This window comes from Puccinia triticina, chromosome 4A, assembly GCF_026914185.1.
Source record: "Puccinia triticina chromosome 4A, complete sequence".
Classification (NCBI taxonomy): domain Eukaryota; kingdom Fungi; phylum Basidiomycota; class Pucciniomycetes; order Pucciniales; family Pucciniaceae; genus Puccinia; species Puccinia triticina.
Window position 1 is genome coordinate 1,623,509 of NC_070561.1, and position 22,045 is coordinate 1,645,553.

The 22,045-nt window shown below is 48.0% G+C and overlaps 7 protein-coding genes across 7 annotated transcripts; 4 read left to right on the forward strand and 3 right to left on the reverse strand.

Moving 5' to 3' along the window:
- Positions 1–1,314: 1,314 nt before the first annotated feature.
- PtA15_4A178 (uncharacterized protein) lies at positions 1,315–3,682 on the reverse strand (the record flags this gene model as incomplete). Its single annotated transcript, XM_053168035.1, has 9 exons — positions 1,315–1,626; positions 1,704–1,964; positions 2,033–2,065; positions 2,158–2,193; positions 2,279–2,454; positions 2,546–2,679; positions 2,779–2,840; positions 3,332–3,388; positions 3,506–3,682. 9 exons carry the CDS (start codon positions 3,680–3,682, stop codon positions 1,315–1,317), a joined length of 1,248 nt encoding a protein of 415 aa, XP_053019285.1.
- A 6,883-nt stretch (positions 3,683–10,565) lies between these two features.
- PtA15_4A179 (uncharacterized protein) lies at positions 10,566–12,092 on the reverse strand (the record flags this gene model as incomplete). The annotated part of the gene is made up of 1 exon (XM_053168036.1): positions 10,566–12,092. The coding sequence occupies one exon, from the start codon at positions 12,090–12,092 to the stop codon at positions 10,566–10,568; it is 1,527 nt and encodes a 508-aa protein (XP_053019286.1).
- Positions 12,093–12,464: 372 nt separating this feature from the next.
- On the reverse strand, positions 12,465–13,379 carry PtA15_4A180 (uncharacterized protein; the record flags this gene model as incomplete). The annotated part of the gene is made up of 3 exons (XM_053168038.1): positions 12,465–12,488; positions 12,562–12,797; positions 12,866–13,379. The coding sequence occupies 3 exons, from the start codon at positions 13,377–13,379 to the stop codon at positions 12,465–12,467; spliced, it is 774 nt and encodes a 257-aa protein (XP_053019287.1).
- A 41-nt stretch (positions 13,380–13,420) lies between these two features.
- On the forward strand, positions 13,421–14,442 carry PtA15_4A181 (uncharacterized protein; the record flags this gene model as incomplete). Its single annotated transcript, XM_053168039.1, has 5 exons — positions 13,421–13,507; positions 13,582–13,728; positions 13,795–13,900; positions 13,974–14,230; positions 14,305–14,442. The coding sequence occupies 5 exons, from the start codon at positions 13,421–13,423 to the stop codon at positions 14,440–14,442; spliced, it is 735 nt and encodes a 244-aa protein (XP_053019288.1).
- Positions 14,443–15,377: 935 nt separating this feature from the next.
- On the forward strand, positions 15,378–16,188 carry PtA15_4A182 (uncharacterized protein; the record flags this gene model as incomplete). The annotated part of the gene is made up of 4 exons (XM_053168040.1): positions 15,378–15,664; positions 15,784–15,860; positions 15,952–15,991; positions 16,059–16,188. The coding sequence occupies 4 exons, from the start codon at positions 15,378–15,380 to the stop codon at positions 16,186–16,188; spliced, it is 534 nt and encodes a 177-aa protein (XP_053019289.1).
- Positions 16,189–17,452: 1,264 nt separating this feature from the next.
- PtA15_4A183 (uncharacterized protein) lies at positions 17,453–18,361 on the forward strand (the record flags this gene model as incomplete). Its single annotated transcript, XM_053168041.1, has 5 exons — positions 17,453–17,573; positions 17,705–17,840; positions 17,960–18,036; positions 18,124–18,163; positions 18,232–18,361. The coding sequence occupies 5 exons, from the start codon at positions 17,453–17,455 to the stop codon at positions 18,359–18,361; spliced, it is 504 nt and encodes a 167-aa protein (XP_053019290.1).
- A 1,200-nt stretch (positions 18,362–19,561) lies between these two features.
- On the forward strand, positions 19,562–21,278 carry PtA15_4A184 (uncharacterized protein; the record flags this gene model as incomplete). Its single annotated transcript, XM_053168042.1, has 5 exons — positions 19,562–19,975; positions 20,130–20,404; positions 20,570–20,829; positions 20,940–21,103; positions 21,183–21,278. 5 exons carry the CDS (start codon positions 19,562–19,564, stop codon positions 21,276–21,278), a joined length of 1,209 nt encoding a protein of 402 aa, XP_053019291.1.
- Positions 21,279–22,045: the final 767 nt, after the last annotated feature.

Genomic DNA, 22,045 nt, shown 5'->3' on the forward strand with positions numbered 1-22,045 from the left:
AGGTGTCAGATGAGACCCAAGGCTAAATCTAATCCCTGAGCCATCATCCTCTAGATGATGGCCAGGGAGTAGATTTCTGCAAAAAAAAGTTCATATTTGGAACCAGAGGGGCTTTTTTACCCTCCCAGCTGCAGATTTTGCTGAGATCTAGGCTGATTGCCTCTTCCCAAAAGGAGGGTCTGACCAAGCACCAGACTTCTACACAAGCTACAATGAAATGTGGGATGTGGGATGAGCCTGAATTCTATCTGGAAACTGAAAATAAATCCATACAATCAAACAGAAAAAGAATGAAATGGTCCAAGATTCTTGGAAAACACAGTATATAAGAAGATTGAGATGAAAGAGTGGAAACATGATTAATTATTGAACAGATTCAATTAAACTAATGGTGTACTAAGCCATTTCAAGGCCAGTACTCTGCAAGAAACCCCCAGGACAGCAAAACAAACTGCACAGATTATCCCAGAGGCATGCTCATCCAAATATATATGACCAGTGTAGGGATGACCCTGTGTACCTTCACCAAGATGGCTCAAACACACAGTGCTAAGCTGGATCACACCCAACAGTCTGACTTTCCATGGCATCCTAGATTTTAACCACACGCATGACCCAAATGTCCCATGCCTGTCCAATTGCTGGCAACCACACATCCCTAGACAGACCACACGGCTATGTCACAGCACTGGGACAGCCACACCAAATTTGGTGATTGAAAAAAATAATACAGAGCCATCACAGATGCATCCCATGAGTTTGTGTAATAAATACCCCAATGAGTGAACAGGCTACATCAGTTAAAAGTATACAGAAAAAGAGACTGTCAAGTAACTAAGGAATCTTATTGTGATTATGCTGAATATGCTTGGAAAGCTAATACATAGCAGTAGAATTGACCAAATGAATATCACACATCCAATGAGCCGCCACACAGGCTCCACATCACCACATAAAGTATTGATCCTGTGGTCTGAGGTGATGATGTTGTGGTTCAAGGCAATCTGCTATTGCTGGCTCAATCAATAAGCTCTTGAAAGGGCTTCAATGTCATACAGCTTGTTGCTAGCAATCCCACAATTTAAAATTGGCTAATTGCTGGGATAATTTGTATTTCCCTAGTTGCACAGTGAGAGGGAGCGGCTGTTAGAATTGTGAAGAGTCGCCGACTTGGTTTACCCTTTTCATTTTGATTGATATTATCAAGATAGAATAAATTTATGATCACATTGAAATACAACTACGTAGCACGTGCTTGACTTGAACTGAAAATATATGGAATTAGAGAGAAAATATAGCAGGAAGTTATCTTTTTTACCATTCCTCATACTTCACATAATTCGATTGATTTGTCTCACCCACTCTGCGCAAGGCCGCATCTTCAATGATCATTGCTACCTCCTTATGGAATTGCATCCCAGCCCCAAAGGCACTACCAGTACCTCGAGCCAACGCTTCCTGGGAGCCAGACCGGATCTTTCGATAGAACTGCACAGTGATCAGTAGTCCCAGTATGGCAGCAGTCGCTTTCCCGGCAATCAAGAGTCCTATAGCTGATTTAGCTCCATGGTCGGATTGGTTCATACTACTAGTTGCTTTGTTTGCAATACAGAGTATCAAGTAAACCTGAAGATGATAGGAACAATCGGATGTCAATTCACATTGGATTTTACAAAAAAAAGCAACTTCAAGCTAAAGCTCACCGAAAGATAAGACAAAAAGATAGCCAAGGAAATCTTGTTCGCCCTTCGTTCTTTTCGAAAGCGGTGTAGTAGATCAGCAGATTTCTGTTGTTTTGCTGAAACAGTTGACAGGCTTGGTCCAGAAAAAGGTTTGTCCTGCGTGGCTTGAAGCTCAAATATCGTGAGAGAACTTGGATCCAAATCTATTTCACATTCACTGGCTATTTTTTGGATCGTGTCCTTCAAGGTTTTCAAGTGGAGGGTCACTAAGGGAACAGTTAGCTAGAAAAGTCCATCTTATGAGCCTTATTGTTCGACAACATCGTTAGCTCTAAAAAAATTCTGCTTACAACAAGTAGCACGACGGCCCAAACTATCCACATCTGGTCATAAATAAACAGAGACAAAACAAAAGCATACGATCAGACTGCTTCAAGAAGTCTTCAAACATCATATTGTAAAAGCATGAGCTTACCATTTGGCCAGTTATAAGATAGTTCGCCAATTTGATCTAATATGGAAGTGCAAAAGTGGAGTGTAAAAATTTTCACCCAGATAGGGAGGCCTCTACGTCAGGGGAGTCTAAAATAGCTCACCTCATGGGGAATCATGTTTCGGATAGGAATTAACTTGGGTAGGATATCAGCAGTTGCATTGAAATTTTTCGGGTCAAAATATCGGGCCCCCTTTTCGAGCTCTGCTTGGACGGAATTCCCCACATTGATTGCTTCCACCAGGTTTTTTTGGGCTATGATAAACGTCACCATTTGAGCTTTTCGCATAAAAAAATGAAACCCAGCCGCTTTAGCTTGAATTCGTGACTGCATATTGCCCGAAAGACCTGAATCGCATCTGAACTCAACAGATTGACATGATTAAAGGTAACATCAACGCTACAAAGTTGAAGCCCCAAGCTGAGGCTTTGTGAACAACCAAGGGGAGGCCTAACCCGTACGCCGCTTCAAAAACACCCGATCCGAGTCCCCATAAAAACACCCTGTGTGTACAATTGGCGAGTCAAAGACATTCTGTCAGCTGGGAAGCGCTAATAATAATATCATTTGAAAACTTCTTTGGCAAAGAAGCAATCACGTACCATCCTGCTAGAAAGCATGGGAGCCACTCGATTGAAAGGATCAGGAATCTGCTATCAGCACCCTACAGAAATAAATCATGAAGAGGATCATAGTTTTAGAGAAATGTTAGCACATGTGTGTTGTCAACTTTCTCTGAGAGTGAGTTCTGGTTAACGGACGGTGACATGATATATTGCCAAGAAAAATGCCACCAAGTCGGCGCTCAAACAAGCCGAAAATAAGCTGGCCATTATCAGACATATTGTTCGAGTATTCAAGACCAAGAGACCAACTACAAAAATTGTATGTCAAAAGGGCGCCTGTCAATCGTCGCAATAGCCAGTGATAGTAGGTTCAACAGAGAGGATGCCTAAGCCACCCGAGCCGTACTCACTTTTTGATACCCGCGCAAGCCAAAAATTTTCCGTCTTACTGAGCAAGACTAAGCAAAAAACTGATAGAATCATTTGTCTAGTTTGACGTGTTTCGATGGATGTAAATTAGACTTCCCATAACAGATAGTATAACAGTAAATTTAATTAAATCTCTATGACAGAGTTCCACTCACGATACGAATAAGATGAGGAAAATACTAGGTAGAGCAACTACCCAGGGCGGAAGGGGCCCGGTCTAAGAATCCAGCGAATATTATTTGTGGCGTAAAGAAGAGTGGAATAGCCAACCATTAATTAAAAAGGGCTTCTGTAGCATGATGAGACTGAAGAAAAAAAATCTGAAATTACATACCGCGTCGACGATAGAGACAGCAGTCAGTGGAGCCCGCTGATCCATCAGGTTGTGAATGTGGAGCGCAGCAGTATAATAAGGGTTTGAATTCTCAGACGCGTTTGTTAAGGCCTGCAGTACAAAAGTCTTGAGGACATCAGAATCCGCGATATCTTGTCCCGCAAGTGACTCAGCCATCGATGTAGGTTCAAAGGTTCGTGTAACTGCTATGAGAGGGTGGATTTGATGGCTTGCAACCCTACCGCGTGAGATATCCGGTAGATAATCCGAGATATCTGGTGAGGGACCGCGGATCACACCAGATATCTGAGACCCGAGGTTCCAAAACCTGCGGATATGGGTGGATATTTCTGGATCTGAAGCGGGGCTCTTCAGGATGCAGAGGCTCAGCGGAATAGACACGCGCAAAGGATGAAAGGAAACTGGCGAATGGCCTGAAAATGAAAAGGAACTGGGGGAAAAAACCCCTACAAGAGAGAGGACGCCTTATAAGGGCACCTCGAACAGAATCACAAGGACAAACAACCCCTGGTTGCAGACAAGCGACTACAGCCGTACATAACACCGCGGGGCCTCGCGGGGCGAATTCAATATTTAAGGCCGTGGCGCCACGACCGCGCCGTATTCTTCACCATGGCGTACAGAACCGTGGCCCCCTGGGCGGCCCCGAGGCCCGAGCGAGACCCTCGAGTGACCCGGCGTCCAAGGGGCGGGCCGGCCCCAGGCGCCCCGGCCGTGCCGCCATTGTGACCACCACGCAGCGATGGCGGCAAGGCCCTGTAAGGTTGGATGCGCCCCTCGGCCGCTTCTATGCGGCCCTCGGGACTGACACCTTGGGCTTCCAACAACCATCTCAAAAGGATCCCTCCCAGCTGAGAGCCCGAGAAAACGACCTGGTTTTTTTTTTCTTTTTTGGACTTTTTATTCTGTATTGAAAGGGAGTCATTGTTATCCACTGCAGGCAAACATATGACGTTCCCGCACGCAGCTTCATCTGCGCAGTTACTGCGGCCATCAAAATTAGGTGGCGCTGCGCGCGGGAGCAACAGGTTTCTGCCTGTAGTGTGATGGTATATTTACCCCAACGCGGACAGCCCTTTATCAATGCAGCTGTCAGAGAGCTCAATGGGCGTTGAGTAAGGTGGGTTTGAACCCCACTTGTGGAGTTCTTTATGGCAGCTGCGCCATCCAGATCAAGATGTTACGTGACATTCAATCCGCAGTGACTGCCTCTGTCTGCGAAACAAGTGTCATGTAACAGCTTCAGGACCGTGCAACCTGATTACGTGAAATTACCCATTTTTGCGCGTGGTGAGCGCCACCCCGTGGACGCTCCAATTGCGGCTTGCACCCATGGGGTGTCATGGGGATGCATCCCGCATGGCCATAGCGCGCCACTGAGGCAACTTTTCCATGCAGGGTCAATGGGGTGCCACAGTCGCCGCCACTTGCCCTGTGGTGTAACTCTGGGCCTAGTCCAATCTAGGCAAGGAGGGAAATTGTAACAAACAGACACAGAACTTTATTCAGGATCAATTTACCAGGACCATCAAAGTTTACTTTCAATAGGGAAAACTTGAGAAACACACCATTCTTGTTTGAGTAACTTCCTTACTTTTCCTTTCTTTTATGTTCTTCCTCATACTTTCCTTGCACTTATTTCTGGAAAATTCCTTAGCTGGTTGTTAGACTATAAATAAGATCTGGTAACCACCAGGAAGCTTTTTTCCTTGTGGCAAAATCTTTGTATCACTGCCCATTACATCTTGTGAATATCTCAAAAAGAAATCAACCTCAATTTATCAAAATAAAGCCCCACCTTAACTTAACACCCCCTAAAAACCTCACAACATATTATATCAAACTAAAGCCTAAGCTGGAATGGACCTCCGGTCCAAAAATTCTGCCAGTATTCAGTAAGTCTTTAATTTTCCGTTATCCCATATACCTTGGGCTTACACAAATCCTCCTATGTCTCAACTGCAGAACAGGTGGTATCCCGCCTGCCTGTCTGTAGCCCGACTACAGATCCCACATTCTTACACCACAGAGCGCACCCAACCGCGGTGAGACGTGGGGTGAAACTTTGCCCCCTCCTTGATACATATTTTGGTGTGCTCCACAGTTGGAGGACTCAGCACCCGCGGGTGGTGCAACCCCCCACGTGGCCGCGTTTGGACAGTAAACCAACAATGGCCGGCCGTGGGTATCCAACCAGGGCCTCTTTTGTGTGACCCCTGGGGGGGGGGGCTAATTCCCTCTATTAGAGGGTGACACCATCCGTCAGGGACCCTCCAAAGGAGAGAATTATGTGCTAAGTCAACCCTGCGGCCTGAGAGAATTAGGAAAATGGTGTTTATCAATCATTCATGGACGCACCATTTCTCACTGTGAAATAAACTTTGGGTGAAAAAAGCACAAGATCATAAAGAATCTCTTTACATATTATGGCCATTTTTCAGGGCCTTAGATGGCTGTTGAGATCTTAATGCACCCGCTTCATTGTGTAATGCACATTTTGCATTGTACAGAATCTGACATTGATGGTGTTACAAATCTGATTAATTGCAGCCCAATTAGAAGATTCAAGGATGAGAAAAAATATTAGAAAGATGGAGAAAGCTTGGGCCATCCCAGAAATGAAAATTAGAGCAAAAAAGGTGCAGAAACTCATGTGGGAGATTGGTTTTAAAACACTACCCCACCAAAAGGCCTTATTCTCTCCTGCTGCAGGGTCAACATAGCCCATAATTCCCTCCTTCAGAGCTTGCTTTTCCCCAAGGAGGGAATTAGCTAAGTTATGGGGGTTGGGGGTTGGCATAAAAAGGAAAATGACCAGGGCTTGAACCAACAACCCTCACTCATTAGAGAGGTCAACCTGAGCACACGTAATGTTGGAATTTCATGTCTCTGGCTCTTCTTTCCCCTTTCTGTCACCTGTCACACTCTTTTCCTTTCTCTGCAGATGCATATGTAGTTCACCTTCTTTCCCACAACCTGGCCCTAGTTATAGTAGCTTAAAATATCTTCAGCTGTGATAGAATAAAAATCATCAGCTTTCTGCGCGCTTTTCCCTGAGACCAGTGAGTCTCTTGTAGTGAGGAGCCTTTTTTCCTCCTCACAGCTAGCAACTTGACCCATCTCTGGGGTTGCTTCTCCTTTCTGGTTGCCTCAGAGCTTTTCTCCTCTAGGCCTCAAACCTCCACCATCTCACTCGAGCTTTTCTGCCTTGAGTCCTCATCTGTTCTCCGGTTGTCTTTTCAACACATAAACTCATTCAGAAGCCACTATACAGTGCTAAATACAATTATTGAATTTCCCTGCCGCAAATCAACCCAAGTCCACATCATTCTGAGTATCCTCAGTGTTTCAGACTTAAAATTTTTCAAGTCTTTCTTTTTTGAAATTTCTCATGTATGTAGCCTTTTTCCTTACATGGAAAGAAGAGCAAAAAAGACTATTTTTCCTTCTTTCTGGATTGGCCCAATTTGGGCTCAACCAGAGAATGATGTGGGCCCGCTAGCTTTGTTTGGCTGGGGTGGGTTACCCAATGTGCCCAACTGGGTTTCAACTGTGGGGCCATGCCAACATAGCAATTTGGTTGAGTTGTCCCACCTGCTGAGGATAGGGCAGGCCAGCAGGGGGGTCTGACTGATCCCCCACACCAATCCGTCTGCGCTGTTAAACTCCGAGCAGACAGGATTGGTACCTGCCTGCACAAAATGTCTGCAACCACACGGTTCAGCTCAAACAAATCCAAAGTTGGATTTGAGTGGTGGTGCATAATTGAGGATGGCAATTGGGCTGCCCAAACCCGGATGGCTTCAGGACAGGTTTGGGGATACATGGCTTTGTGATCCATTGGTTCTGAACCAAAGATAAATTCACCATTGTCCTTGGTTTGGAACCAGTGGGAGGGTGGAGCTGGATGGAGCTGGGAGGAGCTGTGTCAGAGCTGCAGAAAACAAGGTAACCATGTGTTTCTGACCAGTTTTGCCCTTTTTTCATATCCCCCCTAATCCCTAGTCCCTAAACCCTAAAAGCCTTTCAACCCCAAAATGGCATCCTTGCAATGCAATTTAGACTTCCAGGAACTTACAATTCTAGAGAATAAGTTTGAATCTGGTCTGAATAATCTTTGGGAATGGTTCTTGTGGACCAGCTGGTTGACTCATTTTACCAAGTTTTTATGTTTCTTTGCTTATCACTTGCTCATTCACCTTTGGCTGATTTTTTTCCTGTTTGTTTTATTGAGTGGCACACTCCTAGAAACGGATTTTTATTTGGCACACTCCTAAAAAAAAGTGTGCTTTGGCACAAGTTTTACAGCATGAACATCAACAAAACATCATTCTATCTAGGAGAGAGATTGGAGAGCCTAGAGGATGACTACATAGTTGAAATGTAAATTTACTAGGAGACTGTTTGGAATGGGGTAGAAGGAGCTAAAAGATAAGAGATTAATTTGGAGGGGGTGTTCTATATTGAATAGAGGAGGAGTACTAGATTTTAGGTTGAAGAAAAACATGGGATGTATATTTAGTCTAATTAAATATCATAAGTTTCACTTGCGGATTCTTTGGGGGTGTATTGAGCTTATTCAGAGGGATCATTATTGTTCTCCCTATTTCTGATGTCTGAGTGGTTGTTTTTTGACGGAGTACTGAGGTTTCTTGACATTGTGCTGGAAGTTGGGCTTGAGGGAGCCTTTGTGGGTGATATCCATGCAATTTCTAGCTGCATGTGTTCATGGTTGATCAGGATTGGATTGCCACAACTTATATCTAGAGATGCTATCCCCATGAGTCTTGATAATCTGTGGGTGTGCTAAATGTCTGAAGCTTGTCTGGTTTCCCTCTTCTTTACCCTCCTTGCCTCCACAGCTTGTATGCTCTGATGGACAGTCACATAATTCAAAGAATAGATTATCTTGTTGATTGATTGAACCAAATTAGGATTGAAGTGTCTTGATTTTGGCAGATTTCCTTGGGATGTATTCTTGCTTCTTGTTGTCCAATATTCAACAAGGTACCAAGAAATCTTGTATTTCATGGCATCAAGAGGACAGCTATTGGTTTTCAGGATGTTATTTTTCCCTGTTCTTAGTAGCTCAAATAGGCATTCTGACCAATGAAATTCTCCAAGTAATCTTTGGTCATAATTTCCAACAGATCCCCAGATTTCTGCAAGTACACTCAAGATGTCTTCAATTACACTTTGTGTTAATTTTTTTTGTTGGTGTTCTCCAAAAAATGAAAGGTATACTATAACCAGGAAGGTTGCTACCTTAGTTGAACCTTCTACAATTCTGATAATTTTCTCAATTTTGTGTGGGGTAAATCGGATGACAGATTCTCTGGAACGTTTTTCAAGGTCTGATTTCAATTTTCTGATGATTCCTTCTGAGTAGGCCGGATAACTCTCAAAGTCGATTCTTCTTTGTGAATTGTTACGCACCGATGAAAAAAGTGCACTTTTCAAATCATAATGTCGGACTCCTCCAGGAAGAGTAAAATCAACCCTACTGACTTTTCTACACCTGGAAAAGAACCATGCCGGCTGGGTTCCTTTGAGAGAGAACGTGCCCTGTTGTGTGGGAATTCTACGGCAGCTCTTCAAAATTGAAAAGACCGTTTCTGGTTGGAACTCTTTAGGGATGTTCTGATAGTTGCTAACTTGAGTCTCGATTTCCGGGTTTTCTCTCACATAATCCCAATCCTCAACACTGAACAATTCTGCGGCTTCGTGGTTTCTAACTCCAGTCAAACCCGTATCTCCAGTCAAACACGTACTTACGGCTTCAGATGTGATTTGTTCCTCCTTGATCAATATTGGCTGCCTTTCAAGCCTTTGTAACTTCAATGGTTTTGCATCGGTCTTGCTGTGCACCTCAGCTATACTTTTCCCCTTCCCAGGAACAAGCCCTTCCTGTATGATTCTCTTTCCTCCTCTCACCGGTCTCAGAACCACTTTGGGTTGGTCGGAAGTTGAATGTCTAATGTTGATGGAAGGAATGAGTTCCTGGGTGGTAGCTGGCAATGGCAAGGAGTCTTGTCTGTCTGGTGAGGCGAATTCTGGCTTGAGCACTTGGTTAGAAATTACAGTTCCACTTAAGACCGGAAAGTCGTCTGTCAAGCTTTTGTTGTCGGGGAAATCGTTCAAGTCAAACACTTTACAGCTGGAAATTCTTTGCTCGGGCAGAGGGAAGCTCGCCGTAACGAGTAGGGCTAGGTAGTACTGAAAGAATAAGACATTGACTTGAACAGATTCAACCCTCATCTCGGGATCAGTTTTTTTTCGAAGCAGGAGTCTCTGGTTGCTGCTGCTAGGGGTATATAATGTAGTACCATGGCGGCACTGAGTTGGAATGTCTGGTGGCTGCTACTCTTGATAAATTCGAGTTTCAAAACTCCTTCCGATCCCACACTCCAAACTGTTGGTGAACGTGATTGATCGACATGACAAGCTTATCTGGAACAGATATTGTTCAACTTGCTAAAAAGCAGCCTTCTGTTGCTAGTCCTCCTTCCACTCCAGCCTTTCATTTCGCGTTCGCAGAACTTCGGTTTTGCCGAAACCTCTAAAGCCGACAAATGGCAGCTGACTTCCGGTAGGTTCTGCAGCCCCTGCAGAACATAAGCCCTAATTTTAAAAGACAGGTGAAACAAAAATTTGTTTCCTTGTGAATTTTATGTGTGCTGATGGCGGTTTCATAGGGACATTAGGTGAGGATTTGGATGGGTATCATCCACAGGCCTGTAAAATGGCGACGGGCAGTCCTCCAATAAAAGCTAGCTGTGCGCTACTTGACCGCTGACCGCTGCAAAACTTAGCGCACATACATGTATGTAGTTTGGCCAACCCCCACCCCTGTGGTTACAACTTCAATCCATCGTGTAGAAAAATGAAGCAAGAATTCTAGAGTGGATATGAATTGTTTTAGAATGGCATTGCTACGAGCCACGTTTTCTCTTGGACATTTCCCTCTTTTGAAGAGGCATAATACATAGATAAGCCTGCTGTAGTACCACGTCGATGAGTTTTTAAAACTTGATGATGATCAAGGCTTCAAATGACAATCTTTTGGCAGTCTTTTTGGGTTTTTGGGGTTAGATCTAGTGATCTCGGCAATCGTCTGGTAATTCAAACAAAGGATGATCTTATCAAGCAATTGAGCCAGATGAATACTATAATATCTCTTCTTCATCACTCCATCTTTCCCCATCTTCAAGCTCCTTGTTGTCCAATATTCGACGATGTTCCAGGAGATATTGTAATTCACCATCTTGGCTGGACATTTTGCCCATCTGAAGCTGCTAGTCAGCCCTGTGTCTAAGAAGCCGACCAGGCCACTTGCCCATTCGAATTCCTCAGTCAACCCTGGCTCAACATTGTCAGCTGATAATGATCTCCATAGTTCTGAAACCACAGCCAGGATATCTTCGACTACTCGGCGTGTTACTATATTTTGCTTGTGTTCTCTGAATAGCGAAAGGTAAAGTATGATCAGAAAGGTTGCTACCTTGGTCGTCTCTGCCACAGTTTTGATCACTCCATCAATTCGTAGTCTTGAGATAGTATGGATGGAATCCTTGGCTCTTTTATTAAGCTCTGCGGTGAGTTTTGTGATGATCCCTTCAGAGTAAAGAGGATAACTATCAAAGTCGATCCGCTTGATTGAATGATCATAAACTGTAGAAAATAGGGCACATTTCCTTGTTTCATGCTTGGTTTCTTGAGGGAATTTGATATTAGATCTAGTGGCTCTTCTGTACTTGGCAAAAAAAATGAACTCTTTATTCTCTGGAATATGGAATGCACCTGATCCTTGGGGGGGACTTAGACTGTTCTTCAAGATTCCAAAAAGATTTTCTGGTAGAAATTCTTGGGGGACTTTCTGATGATGACTGGTTTCCGGGTTTTCTCTCACAAAATCCCAATCCTCAACGGTAAACAGTCCAATTTTTTCATCCTTGACAAAGGCTGGAGACTTGGTTGGATGTTCACTAATTGATATTGTCTGTTGCTCAACGCTTTCTAACTTTTTCGGTTTTGCAGACGAATCGCCTGGGATCCTTGCTTCACTTAGTACAGGACGGTACTTCCTCTCGTCAAGAAGAATTCCTACCTCCTCGCCTTCCTGCTTTATTCTCTCGAATCCAGCTTGCTTTCCCTTTGATGCTGGGTCCCGATAGAGTTTCTGTCTGGAGGATTGGAAATCGCTGGATGCAGCCTGGATGGAGGGTTTCTCCAGCTTGATTGAGTTCGACGGCGGCTTGCTTGTGCAGATCCTTGTTAGGCTTTTTTCAGGAAGGATTCCTTCGTGTTTGACTCTCTTGAAGCCATATCCGTTCTGGATGGGAGCGGAGACGGACGCAGATTCAACCTGGCGGGCCTCTGGGCCGAAAGCAAGCTTTGAACCATGGACAGATGGCCAGTCTTCCGATACTTCCATCTTGGGCGGTATACGGTGTGCTTTGCGCTTGCCGACTGTTTTCTCAGCTAGCGGAAGGCTGGCCAGGATCGGTAAGGCTAGACAATCCAGAGACAGCATCGCATATACCCGGAAAGAGTAGTCGAGCCTCATCTTGCGAAAGTGGGCTGATAAAGGATGCAGGGTGTGTCTGGTTGGGTCGGCCAGAGGTGCATGCGCTCAGAGGGTGTACATTTGTCTAACGTGGCACTCAATCTTGTTTATGGTCAAACCTGCCTTCAGCAGTTATGTACATGTGCGTACTACACCCGATGAGACCGAGTTTCGAAATCACTTGCTGTTCCGGAGAGCCAGATGGCGGTGAGACTAAAATAACAGGATTGATCTATAGATGGTGGAGTTGCAGCGGATCAGAAATCTATTGTATGTTATGTACATATATTGGCAAGAAACAGGATGGGGGGAAAAAAAGGAAAGATAGATGTTGGTACATGCGGAAGATTAAGAGGCCTTTGCTTGACTATTTCATTTTAACAGTACAATCAAAAACTAGAGGTAAGACGAAACAAGTCGGAATCAGATTGATGGCGGGATGGGGTGGGAGGGGGAGAGGAGAACGGACCAAGAGGAGAGCGACCAAGCCGAAGATCGTCCAACAGGCGCCATCCTTAGCGATCTTCCTGAACACGTTGTCCATCCTCCTGTTCGCTCGGGTCAAGCGATTCGAGGTGAAGTCGAGGTCATGGTCGAGTTCGTCGAGCAGGTTCTCCTGGACCTCGAGTTCGGAAGAGATGTGCAAGGACAAGTCGCGCTGTCTCGAGATCGCATTCGACAGCTCGTCCAGGGTCCTGTCTTGGTCTGGGGAAAAAGGAAAGGTTTAGGGGTTGTTCTCCTGTTTTCTGTGGTTGGTTGGCGGGGGTACTGACCGTCAAGCACGACTTGCTGGATCCGCTGGACCTGCTCGTTCTCTGTTCGCATCAGTTCCTCGTCCTCCTGGATGGCTTTCCTGGAGCGGGTGCGGGCCGGGATGTCGATGGTGGTGTCGGGCAGGGCCGGGGGCGGATCCTGGGGAGTTTCTTGGCCGACATCGATCAACGGCTGGCCCGTCGATGGGGGTGGTTCTGCGGGGGAAGGCAGCTCGAGATCGAGGCCGTCGATCTCGGCGGCCATGCCGGCGACGCCGCGGACCAGGCCGACGATGCGCAGGTACTGTTTGTGGAGGCCGAGGAGGATGGGGTCCTGCTGGCTGGCGAGGCCGTTCTGGATGAGCCCATCGCGGAGGGCGAGCAGGTCCCTGGCGGTCTTTGCGCGGGTGGCGGGGTTGACGGCGAGCTCGAGGGCGTGCTGCTGGGAGAGCTCGAGGATGGCGGCGAGCAGGCTGGTGGCGATGGAGGAGAGTCTGGCGGGGCTGGGTGGGGTCTGTTTTTTCTGGGGCGGCATGGTGGTGGCGGCTGGCGGGAACCACTCCAGATTCGACTGCGATGGCCCTCGTCTCCCTCTGGGTCTCCTCGCCCGACACCCACTCCGAGCGCAGATGGAGCCCACGCCTGACGATCGCCGAGCTCAGGGTAAGCACCCCAGCCCAGCCCAGCCCAGCCCAGCCCAGCCCAGCACAGCCACCCGCTGACCCCCACCCGCCCAGGCCAAGCTCCAGCCGATCACCGGCATCCCCGCCGCATCCCAGAGACTCGCCCTCAGCCTCCACCCGGCCAGCACCCACTCCATCCCGCTCGACAACGACCAGCTGAGCCTGGCAGACTATGGCCTCCAAGACGGCGCCACCATCGATGTCAGTCTCCTGACACACCCGGATGTGTATGGACTAACCGAGCTGTCTTCCTGGCCGTAAACCCAGGTCGTCGACTCCGATCCCCGTGCCGCATCGCAAGCCGGCCAGTACAACGACGTGAGCCAGGTCGACAAGTTCGAACTGCCCAAGGAGGAATACGAGAAACGACCGGGTAGGCAAAACCCTCCTGCTCGTCTCTCGACTCCGTGCTGACCTCCTCCTCCTCCTGCTTGCTTCGTTCACAGACAGTCTGCTGGCCTTCAAGATGCGAAACAAGCTCGGCAGATTCAACGACGCCGACCCCGCCGAGCAACCAGCAGAGCCAGCCCCACCCAGCCAGTCTGAATTGCTCGGCCGATACCCCCCAGGATCCCGCTGCCAGCTCGTCAGCCGATCCAGCACAGCCGACGCCTTGCCGGCTCGGGGCACACTCAGATTCGTGGGCCCAGCCGAGTTCAACCAGAAGCATCCGTTCTGGATCGGCGTCGAACTGGACGAACCAGTTGAGTCACACACACACTCACACACACCCTCTCGTCGTTCAGCTCTACTGACTCTTTTCCCCCCTGTGCCCAGAGCGGAAAGAACGACGGCTCGGTCGATGGCCATCGTTACTTCACTTGTCCCCCCTCCCGCGGCATCTTTGTCCAGCCGGATCGGATCCAGATCGGCGATTTCCCTCCGATCGACTTCCTCCAAGACGATGAAATCTGATCATCCCCCCTCTTCATGTTGTTTTCTTTACCAACCTACCATGCAATCGATTATCTACTATTGCTCTGGCATATAGAAGCTCCTGACAGGGCGATACCAGTCGTTAACACATGAGACGCAGAAGCACGGAGTTTGAACAGCCAGAGGCTGGCCACCATACCACCGGATTGGCCTACAGATGAACTGCATCACATAACAATCCTCACCTCATCCTCCATCAAGTGTCGCGGAAAGACATCCCAATCCGGTGCCCATTTTTTACCTGTTCGGCTTGCTCAGAAGAATACCCCCACCCCTTTGTGTTCATGCAATCCAAAATATCGCACAATCGGACGAGCTACTGGGAGTCTCGCCACGTAGAAGAACATACTGCACGGCCTTCTTTTTGAGCTCTCTTTCTCTCTCTTTTGCTGAGTTTTACTTTTTAGTGGGGCGGTTCAGCGGAATTGCATTCAATCACTTGGGGCTGGTTTGGCCTTTTTTTTCCGGCGTGTAGATGACCGCATCCTTCTGACAAGCTATTTGTCCGGCAGAAGCACTTGCAACGAGGTTTCCAAGAAGGCAAAAGTATGAATGAGCATCAATTCACGAGTTGCGATGGATATACATACATTGCTATCCACGATGCAATCGATCTCATCCATTCATAATCACCTTGTCCACCCAAGCTGACCCAAGACGGAGGAAAATCCCCAGTGTTCATTTGAAAGTCAGGATGTGCGAGCGAGGAAGACCGGGCCAATGCCTGGGCTCTCTGTCCCTCCACAGTCCGAGGGGTCTCTCAAACGAGCGCGTGGACTGGTGCAGGCGGCAAGAAGGCTGATTTGGCGGAGCCTCTTGATCCAAGCAAGAAGATCGATATTCACGCGAGGCGATGCCCATGCGACAGGCTTTCCGCTCGCCCAATCTGCGTGCCCCGACGCGACTGGGGCTGGATGGGCGACTTGCGGGCAATTCATCAACTATCGCGGAAGTCCATGTCGACCAGTCACTGGGAAGGGACGTCTGGGTTGGGGGCCCAGCCCGCTGGATTGGCCCTTCCCTGCTCGCTTATCGACCATGGAGGGATTTCCGCCGCGGAATTAGCCGGGGCGATGGATGTGGCCGGCGAGGGTGGCTCTGGCTCTCGTGCAACCGAGAGCAGAATCATGGCGGGCCGAGGAGCTGGCACGGTGGCTCGCCTTTGCTGCAAGATCCCGCAGGCTACAGATGACGACCACAGGTATATAAGCAACCCGTCTGTCCCCCCTCCTTTTCCTTTTTCTTCATCCGCATTCACCACTTCAACTTTCAACCCTCACCCTTACGATAATCACCTTTCGCGCTTTGACCGGTTCATAGCTTTTCTTGCACCACCCCCTCAACCACCTTCAGCATGCAATTCACCGTTCTCGTCGCCGCCTTTGCCGTCTGCACTGGTAAGCTCCGCTCTCCAATTCCTGGCGCTGTTGCTGAGCTTTGTGTTCCCACAAGTCCAACATTGACCCGCTCTTTTGACACGCTTCTCAGGTGTCTTTGCCAGCCCTTACAGCCAGCACACGCAGGCGCAGTAAGCAAATCTCCGGACGCGCGCCAAATTTTTGTTGCTTGGTCAAGCTTACCCGGTTCTTTTACAGGGCTACCTCCCAGGCTGCTCAATCCGGCCAAGCCGCCCAGACCTGGCCTTTTGGTTGGGGCTATGGAGGTCTCGGCGCTTACGGTGGTTACGGCTGGCCTTACGGCCGTGGCTACGGTGTCTTCTACTGATGCAAGTCCCCCTATTTCACAACATTACGGCTGTACTCCAGCTAACCTGCAAATCCTTCTACTCTTGCAGCTCGTCACACGATCAGCCGGGAGCCTGTTTTGCATGCTTTTTTCTGGACAGTTTCTTTTCTCAAGCCCATTTATTATGTAACCCTTGAGTAGCTCGCTACTGCGCAATTTACGGTGATTATCATTCTTCTCATTTGCCAAGTTGATTGATTTCCACCACGAGTTTGAGTCTGGTAAGCTGCACATGCACTGACTGTGGCAGTCATAACATGCCATGTGAGTTTTGGCGGGCTGATGGTCCAATCCATCTGTATAGGTGGATGTGTACGTGTGCAGAGCCTCAGTGAAGGCTTCTCAAGCCCATGCTTGCAATGTAGCTATCTCAATTCGCTTAACCCGGAGCTTCCTATCAGGACTGTGAGACGCGAGACATGTCAGCGGGCCGAATTGGTATTTGTCCAGTGGCAGCAGCACTGGCAGAAGCACACCCGTTAATTCCAAATTGGGGTTATCATCAGCAAGTTATGCGCCTTTGCCTCAGCCTGAGAACTTCCAGCTCTCTATCAATGACCAGCCAAGGAAAGCTTGAAAGGCGCCCGCCATGTGTCCCAAAAAACAAGCGGGCTCGCGCAAGGCTGATTTCGCAACTCAGACTTCAAACTTTCCTAAATGTGAGGTACTGAATGGAGGACTTCCCGTCGATCTGGGAACCCAGATTTTTCCAGATTTTGCGGGGAAACATGGGCTCGATCTCCCCAAATCCTAGATCTTCCCGGATTTCCCTGCGAAAGCTGGCAAAATCTGGGTTTTCAGATCGGCGGGAAGTCCTCCAATCTGGGCTCGATGTTCCCAAATCCTAGATCTTCCCAGATTTCCCTGCGAAATCTGGGAAAATCCGGGTTTCCAGATCGGCGGGAAGTCCTCCAATATGCAGCTTGATGCAGGCAAAACTCTGCAGCTGCCTTTGCATCAGCAGCGCAAATCAGCGGACGTTGCCCAGGCTGAGAATTGCGCATTTTTGCACACGAGATCTCTCAACGTTTTCAGAAAGGCCTCGAGAACCGAGGTGTTGCCGAAGTGTCCGCTTGTGCACTATTTTTTAGAGTTTATGCGAGCAGGGTGCATAAGCAGCGCAGGCTGATTTTGAAATCAGTCTAACGTGAGCCCCCCTGAATCACTTGCCACTTGCCCCAGCCTTCGCATGTCAAACAAAACTTACCGGGCAGGCGTTTTAGTCCATCCGGGATCTGCATGGATGTCCAGGCGCGGGGAGTTCCGACTCAGTGATGGTCTTTCCAAGCCCACGTCTGCCATGTCTCTATCTGACTCAACTCCCAAAGCTCGAAGCACCTTGGCAGAACATTCATCAACCACGCGTAAGTCCATTTCAGCCATGTCGACCAATCACTGGGAAGACAAGTCTCGGATGAGGGCCCTGCCCGCTGGATTTGCCCTTCCCTGCTCGCTTACCCCTCGGACCATGGCGCGATTTCCACCGCGGAATTAGCCGGAGCGATGGATGTGTCCGTCGACAGTGGCTCTGGCTCTCGTGCAACCGAGAGCAGAATCATGGCGGGCCGAGGAGCTGGCACGGTGGCTCGCCTTTGCTGCAAGATCGCACCGGCTACAGATGACGACCAAAGGTATATAAGCAACCCATCTGTCCCCCCTCCTTTTCCTTTTTCTTCATCCGCATTCACCACTTCAACTTTCAACCCTCACCCTTACGATAATCACCTTTCGCGCTTTGACCGGTTCATAGCTTTTCTTGCACCACCCCCTCAACCACCTTCAACATGCAATTCACCGTTCTCGTCGCCGCCCTTGCCGTCTGCACTGGTAAGCCGTCTTATCCCCCGCGCCGTTGCTGAGCTTTGTGCTCCCACAAGTTCCAACGCTGACCCGCTCTTTTGACACGCTTCTCAGGTGTCTTTGCCAGCCCTTCCAGCCAGCACATGCAGGCGCAGTAAGTAAACCATACGGACGCGCGCCCAAAATTTGCTGCTTGGTCAAGCTTACCCGGTTCTTTTACAGGGCTACCTCCCAAGCCGCTCAATCTGGCCAAGCCGCTCAGACCTGGCCTTTCGGTTGGGGCTACGGAGGCCTCGGCGCCTACGGTGGTTACGGCTGGCCTTACGGCCGTGGCTACGGTGTCTTCTACTGATGCAAGTACCCCGATCTTCCAAACTTACGGCCGCACTGTGACTAACCTGCAAAGCTTGCTATTTCTGCAGCTCGTCACACGATCAGCCGGGAGCCTGTTTTGCATGCTTTTTTCTGGACATTTTTTTTCCACAAGCCCATTTCTTATGTAACCCTTAAGTAGCTTGCTACTGCGCAATTTATGGTGATTATCTCTCTTCTCAGTCTCCATTTGAGATGCCTTGATTGGGCCCTCGTAGGGTACCCAACTTGAGTTTGGTCCTGCGCTCTCTTGCACAGAGCTGACTGCAGCTCTGATTTGCGACCCGCGAATCGAGAAAGCAGTGATTATCATGACCCAGAATGTGTCCAGCTGCACCAGCGCCAACGTGCTACCTGAGCGTATAAACAGGAAATTTATGTTCCTTTGTTACACCCGCCTAAAGAATCCCGGTTCTCCAACAATGACCAGCCAAGTAAAACTCGAAATGGTTCCCCACATATCTATCGCAAAATATGATCATGACACTTCCGTTGCAGCTCAACTTTTCCAAAATTAAAGCCTCGGTGCGCTGCGCACTCTGTATGGGGATGTGCTGGTCTCTTCGCCGCTTGAGAAGACATCAAAACAGTCTGAAGCAGGCTTCCGGAGTTGGGTCACACATTTGCCGATCTTTTCGTCGGCCTTAGAATCCCTTCTGCAGATGGAGCAGTAATCAGTTCAGGTGGCCTGAACAAGTCCGGGGCTCTCTCCCAGGGCCGCAATCGACACGCCCCTTCGGGAGAGCGTCCCTTCGGGACGCGGGAGGCGCTTCGTGCCTCCTCGGAAGGAAGGGACTTGTGTTAAGTTAGGCGCCTCTCGCGGGGCGAGCTTCGCAGGGCGCCCCCGGCGTGTCGGTCCCGGCCCTGGGAGAGAGCACCGGACTTGATCGGGCCACATGACCTGATTCCTGCTCCATCTGCAGAAGGGATTCTAAGGCCGACGAAAAGATCGGCAAATATGTGACCCAACTCCGGGGGTCGGGCCCCCCGCCCCTCCGATCGAGAGGCTTAAGCTCGGACAGGCGCCCGGGGGTGTTTTCCCGCCTCACCTGAAACGAGGGGCTTGTGATTAGCAGACCAAAACCATACAAACAATCCGACAGAAATCGAAGACTTGCCTAAGGAAGAACCTTGTCAGTATCATCGATTCACATCTGGGCATCGGAACCAAGGGACTGAAATGAAGCGGACAATCATTTCAAACTCAAAATACCTTCTATCCCGATCAGTTTACAAAACCCATCCAGAACTGTTCACATCGGAATCCAAACACCTAAGAACGGTCATCAAAAGTCAACAACAAAGTCCCGCGAATTCTACTATCCTCAGAGCATTCAGTAATACCCGTCCCAATCAAACCGTTCACAGGCGGTTTGGCGAGGAGAGCAAGAAACTAAGAATCAGATGGTCACTTACCCCGTCCCGGAATGGGCAATACCGGAAATGGTCCTATGACCAAAAAGGTTCCGAACTACCTTCGTGGATGTGGTACATCGGTGCTGCTGGTGGGATTTATTATGTTAGTCACCTAGAGAAAGTCGAATTGACCGGTAGATGGCGTTTCATGGATACGAGCATTCAAGCTGAAATCGCTGTAAGTTTACGTGTTTCTGATAACCCTCTTTTATTTTTCGCTCCCACTTTAAATAAAGGGACAATCAAACCAGATATGCATATACAAAAAATTATCCATGTTGAGTTGGTCTTCGGTGTGAAATCTAGAAGCGTGCTGATATATGGTGATTTAGACAGGAGAAGAAGTTTATATGGAAACATTAGCTCAATTTCGCTCGAAACTTTTACCTCCAACCCATCCGACCACTAGATTCATTACCAGTGTCGCTCAAAAAATCATCCAAGCTTCAGAGCTGGCTCAGCGCCCTGATGAATCCATCGACAACTTGACAAGTTCATCCCCTGAGTTTGATGACTGGGCATCTCCCGGGAGTTCGTTCTCTTCGGACCCGCGCCCGGTTCCAGATTGGAAAATTCACGTGATTGATGAGCCCAAAATTCAGAATGCGTGAGTCATTATGATTGATTAAGAAAGAGCGCATTGGTACTTGTTCATCAACCTATTTTCTCGCAAACCCGAAAAACGCAAACAAAAAATGTGACCAGAGATTTGATTACTGATTCTTTATTAATGCGTTCTTGTTATTTGCAATGATTGATTTCGCTTCGAAAGGTTCGTTATTCCAGGTGGGAAGATATTTGTTTTTACAGGAATCTTGCCGATCTGCCAAAATGAAGCTGGTTTAGCGACTGTTTTAGGACATGAAGTAGCTCATCAAGTCTTGAGACACCCCGCCGAACGAATGTCCAGCTTGAAAGTCATCTTCCTGTTGACCACACTGTTGAGCGTCATTGGACTTGATCCAGGCACATGCCGCGCCGCTGTCACGCTGCTGATGACTTTGCCAAACTCACGTCGAAGTGAAATTGAAGGTGAGATCATTTTGCTCTTTTTCTGCATTCTAACATTACCGATTTCTATCTCATTGCCAATTTTGGGTGATGGGGACTGACATAACTTGGCTGGTTTGTGATTTTACTAGCCGACCAAATTGGGCTGAACATTATGGCTTCCGCGTGTTATGATCCAAGGGAAGCTATCGGAGTTTGGAAAAGAATGGACGAGCATGATCGGTCGAGTCGAACAGCCAGAAAAGCTACCGAGTTTCTTCAAACACATCCCACTCATGATAGAAGAATAGAAAAGGTAAGCACGCACGTCCCACCTTATCATGTGATCAAGAAAAGCTGATTGACTTGGTTCGCTTGTTATCAAACTGCTTCAGATCACTTCCTGGCTGCCCGAAGCTCAGAGTTATTTAGACCGAAACTGCGGATTTACAAATAAAGCCTTTCGAGAATACAACCGTTGGAATCCTTGAAAAAACAAACAAACAAACAAACAAACACACGAAGAACAACTAGTCTCCTGCCATGAACAAGTTCCTTTTTTTAATTGTTGTCAAAGCACCAAAGTATCCCACTGGGTTGAGTTTTTGTTTTTTTTTTCAAGTTGCGCCGATCAGGCCAAATTTGAAAGCAAATAAAAGAGAAACTAATTGGAAAACACCGTCAAAGCTCGTCACTAACTCTTGTAGACCTTGCTTACGCCCAAGCAAGAGCCCAACGGCTTCGAGCCCTGGAATCACTTTGACTTGCAGTTAAACATATCCCATTGGTACCAAGCAATATCTGATCATTTCACTATGCCCCTTGTACTGTACATAGCTATCTCCTTCCCAATCAGATTGGTTGGTGCCTCCTTTGGGGCAGTTGGGTTAACTTTGTTATCATCTCACGAGCCTAGAATGTTACGCCAATTCTCTTTGAACCAACAGGAAAAACTCCGCAAATGGTGATGCTTGTGATCTTTCCTGACTTTTACCGTTTTGGAGTGGTGGTGCTAAGGTGACCATGTACATCAGTCATAGTGTGCTCACATCATTGATAATATTTGCCAATCAGTCTCAACAAGGAGGTGGAGCATGAGGTTGTATCAACCTGATGGCACTCGTCTATACTGCAGCTACATATCTCCAGGTTTTGAGTGAGTTGTGGCAAACCATCTGATTACATACGAATAATTATTTCTTGCGCTGACTTCGAGTCGAGCTCAAGATCACCGATCAGTCTTGCTCGATATATGCAT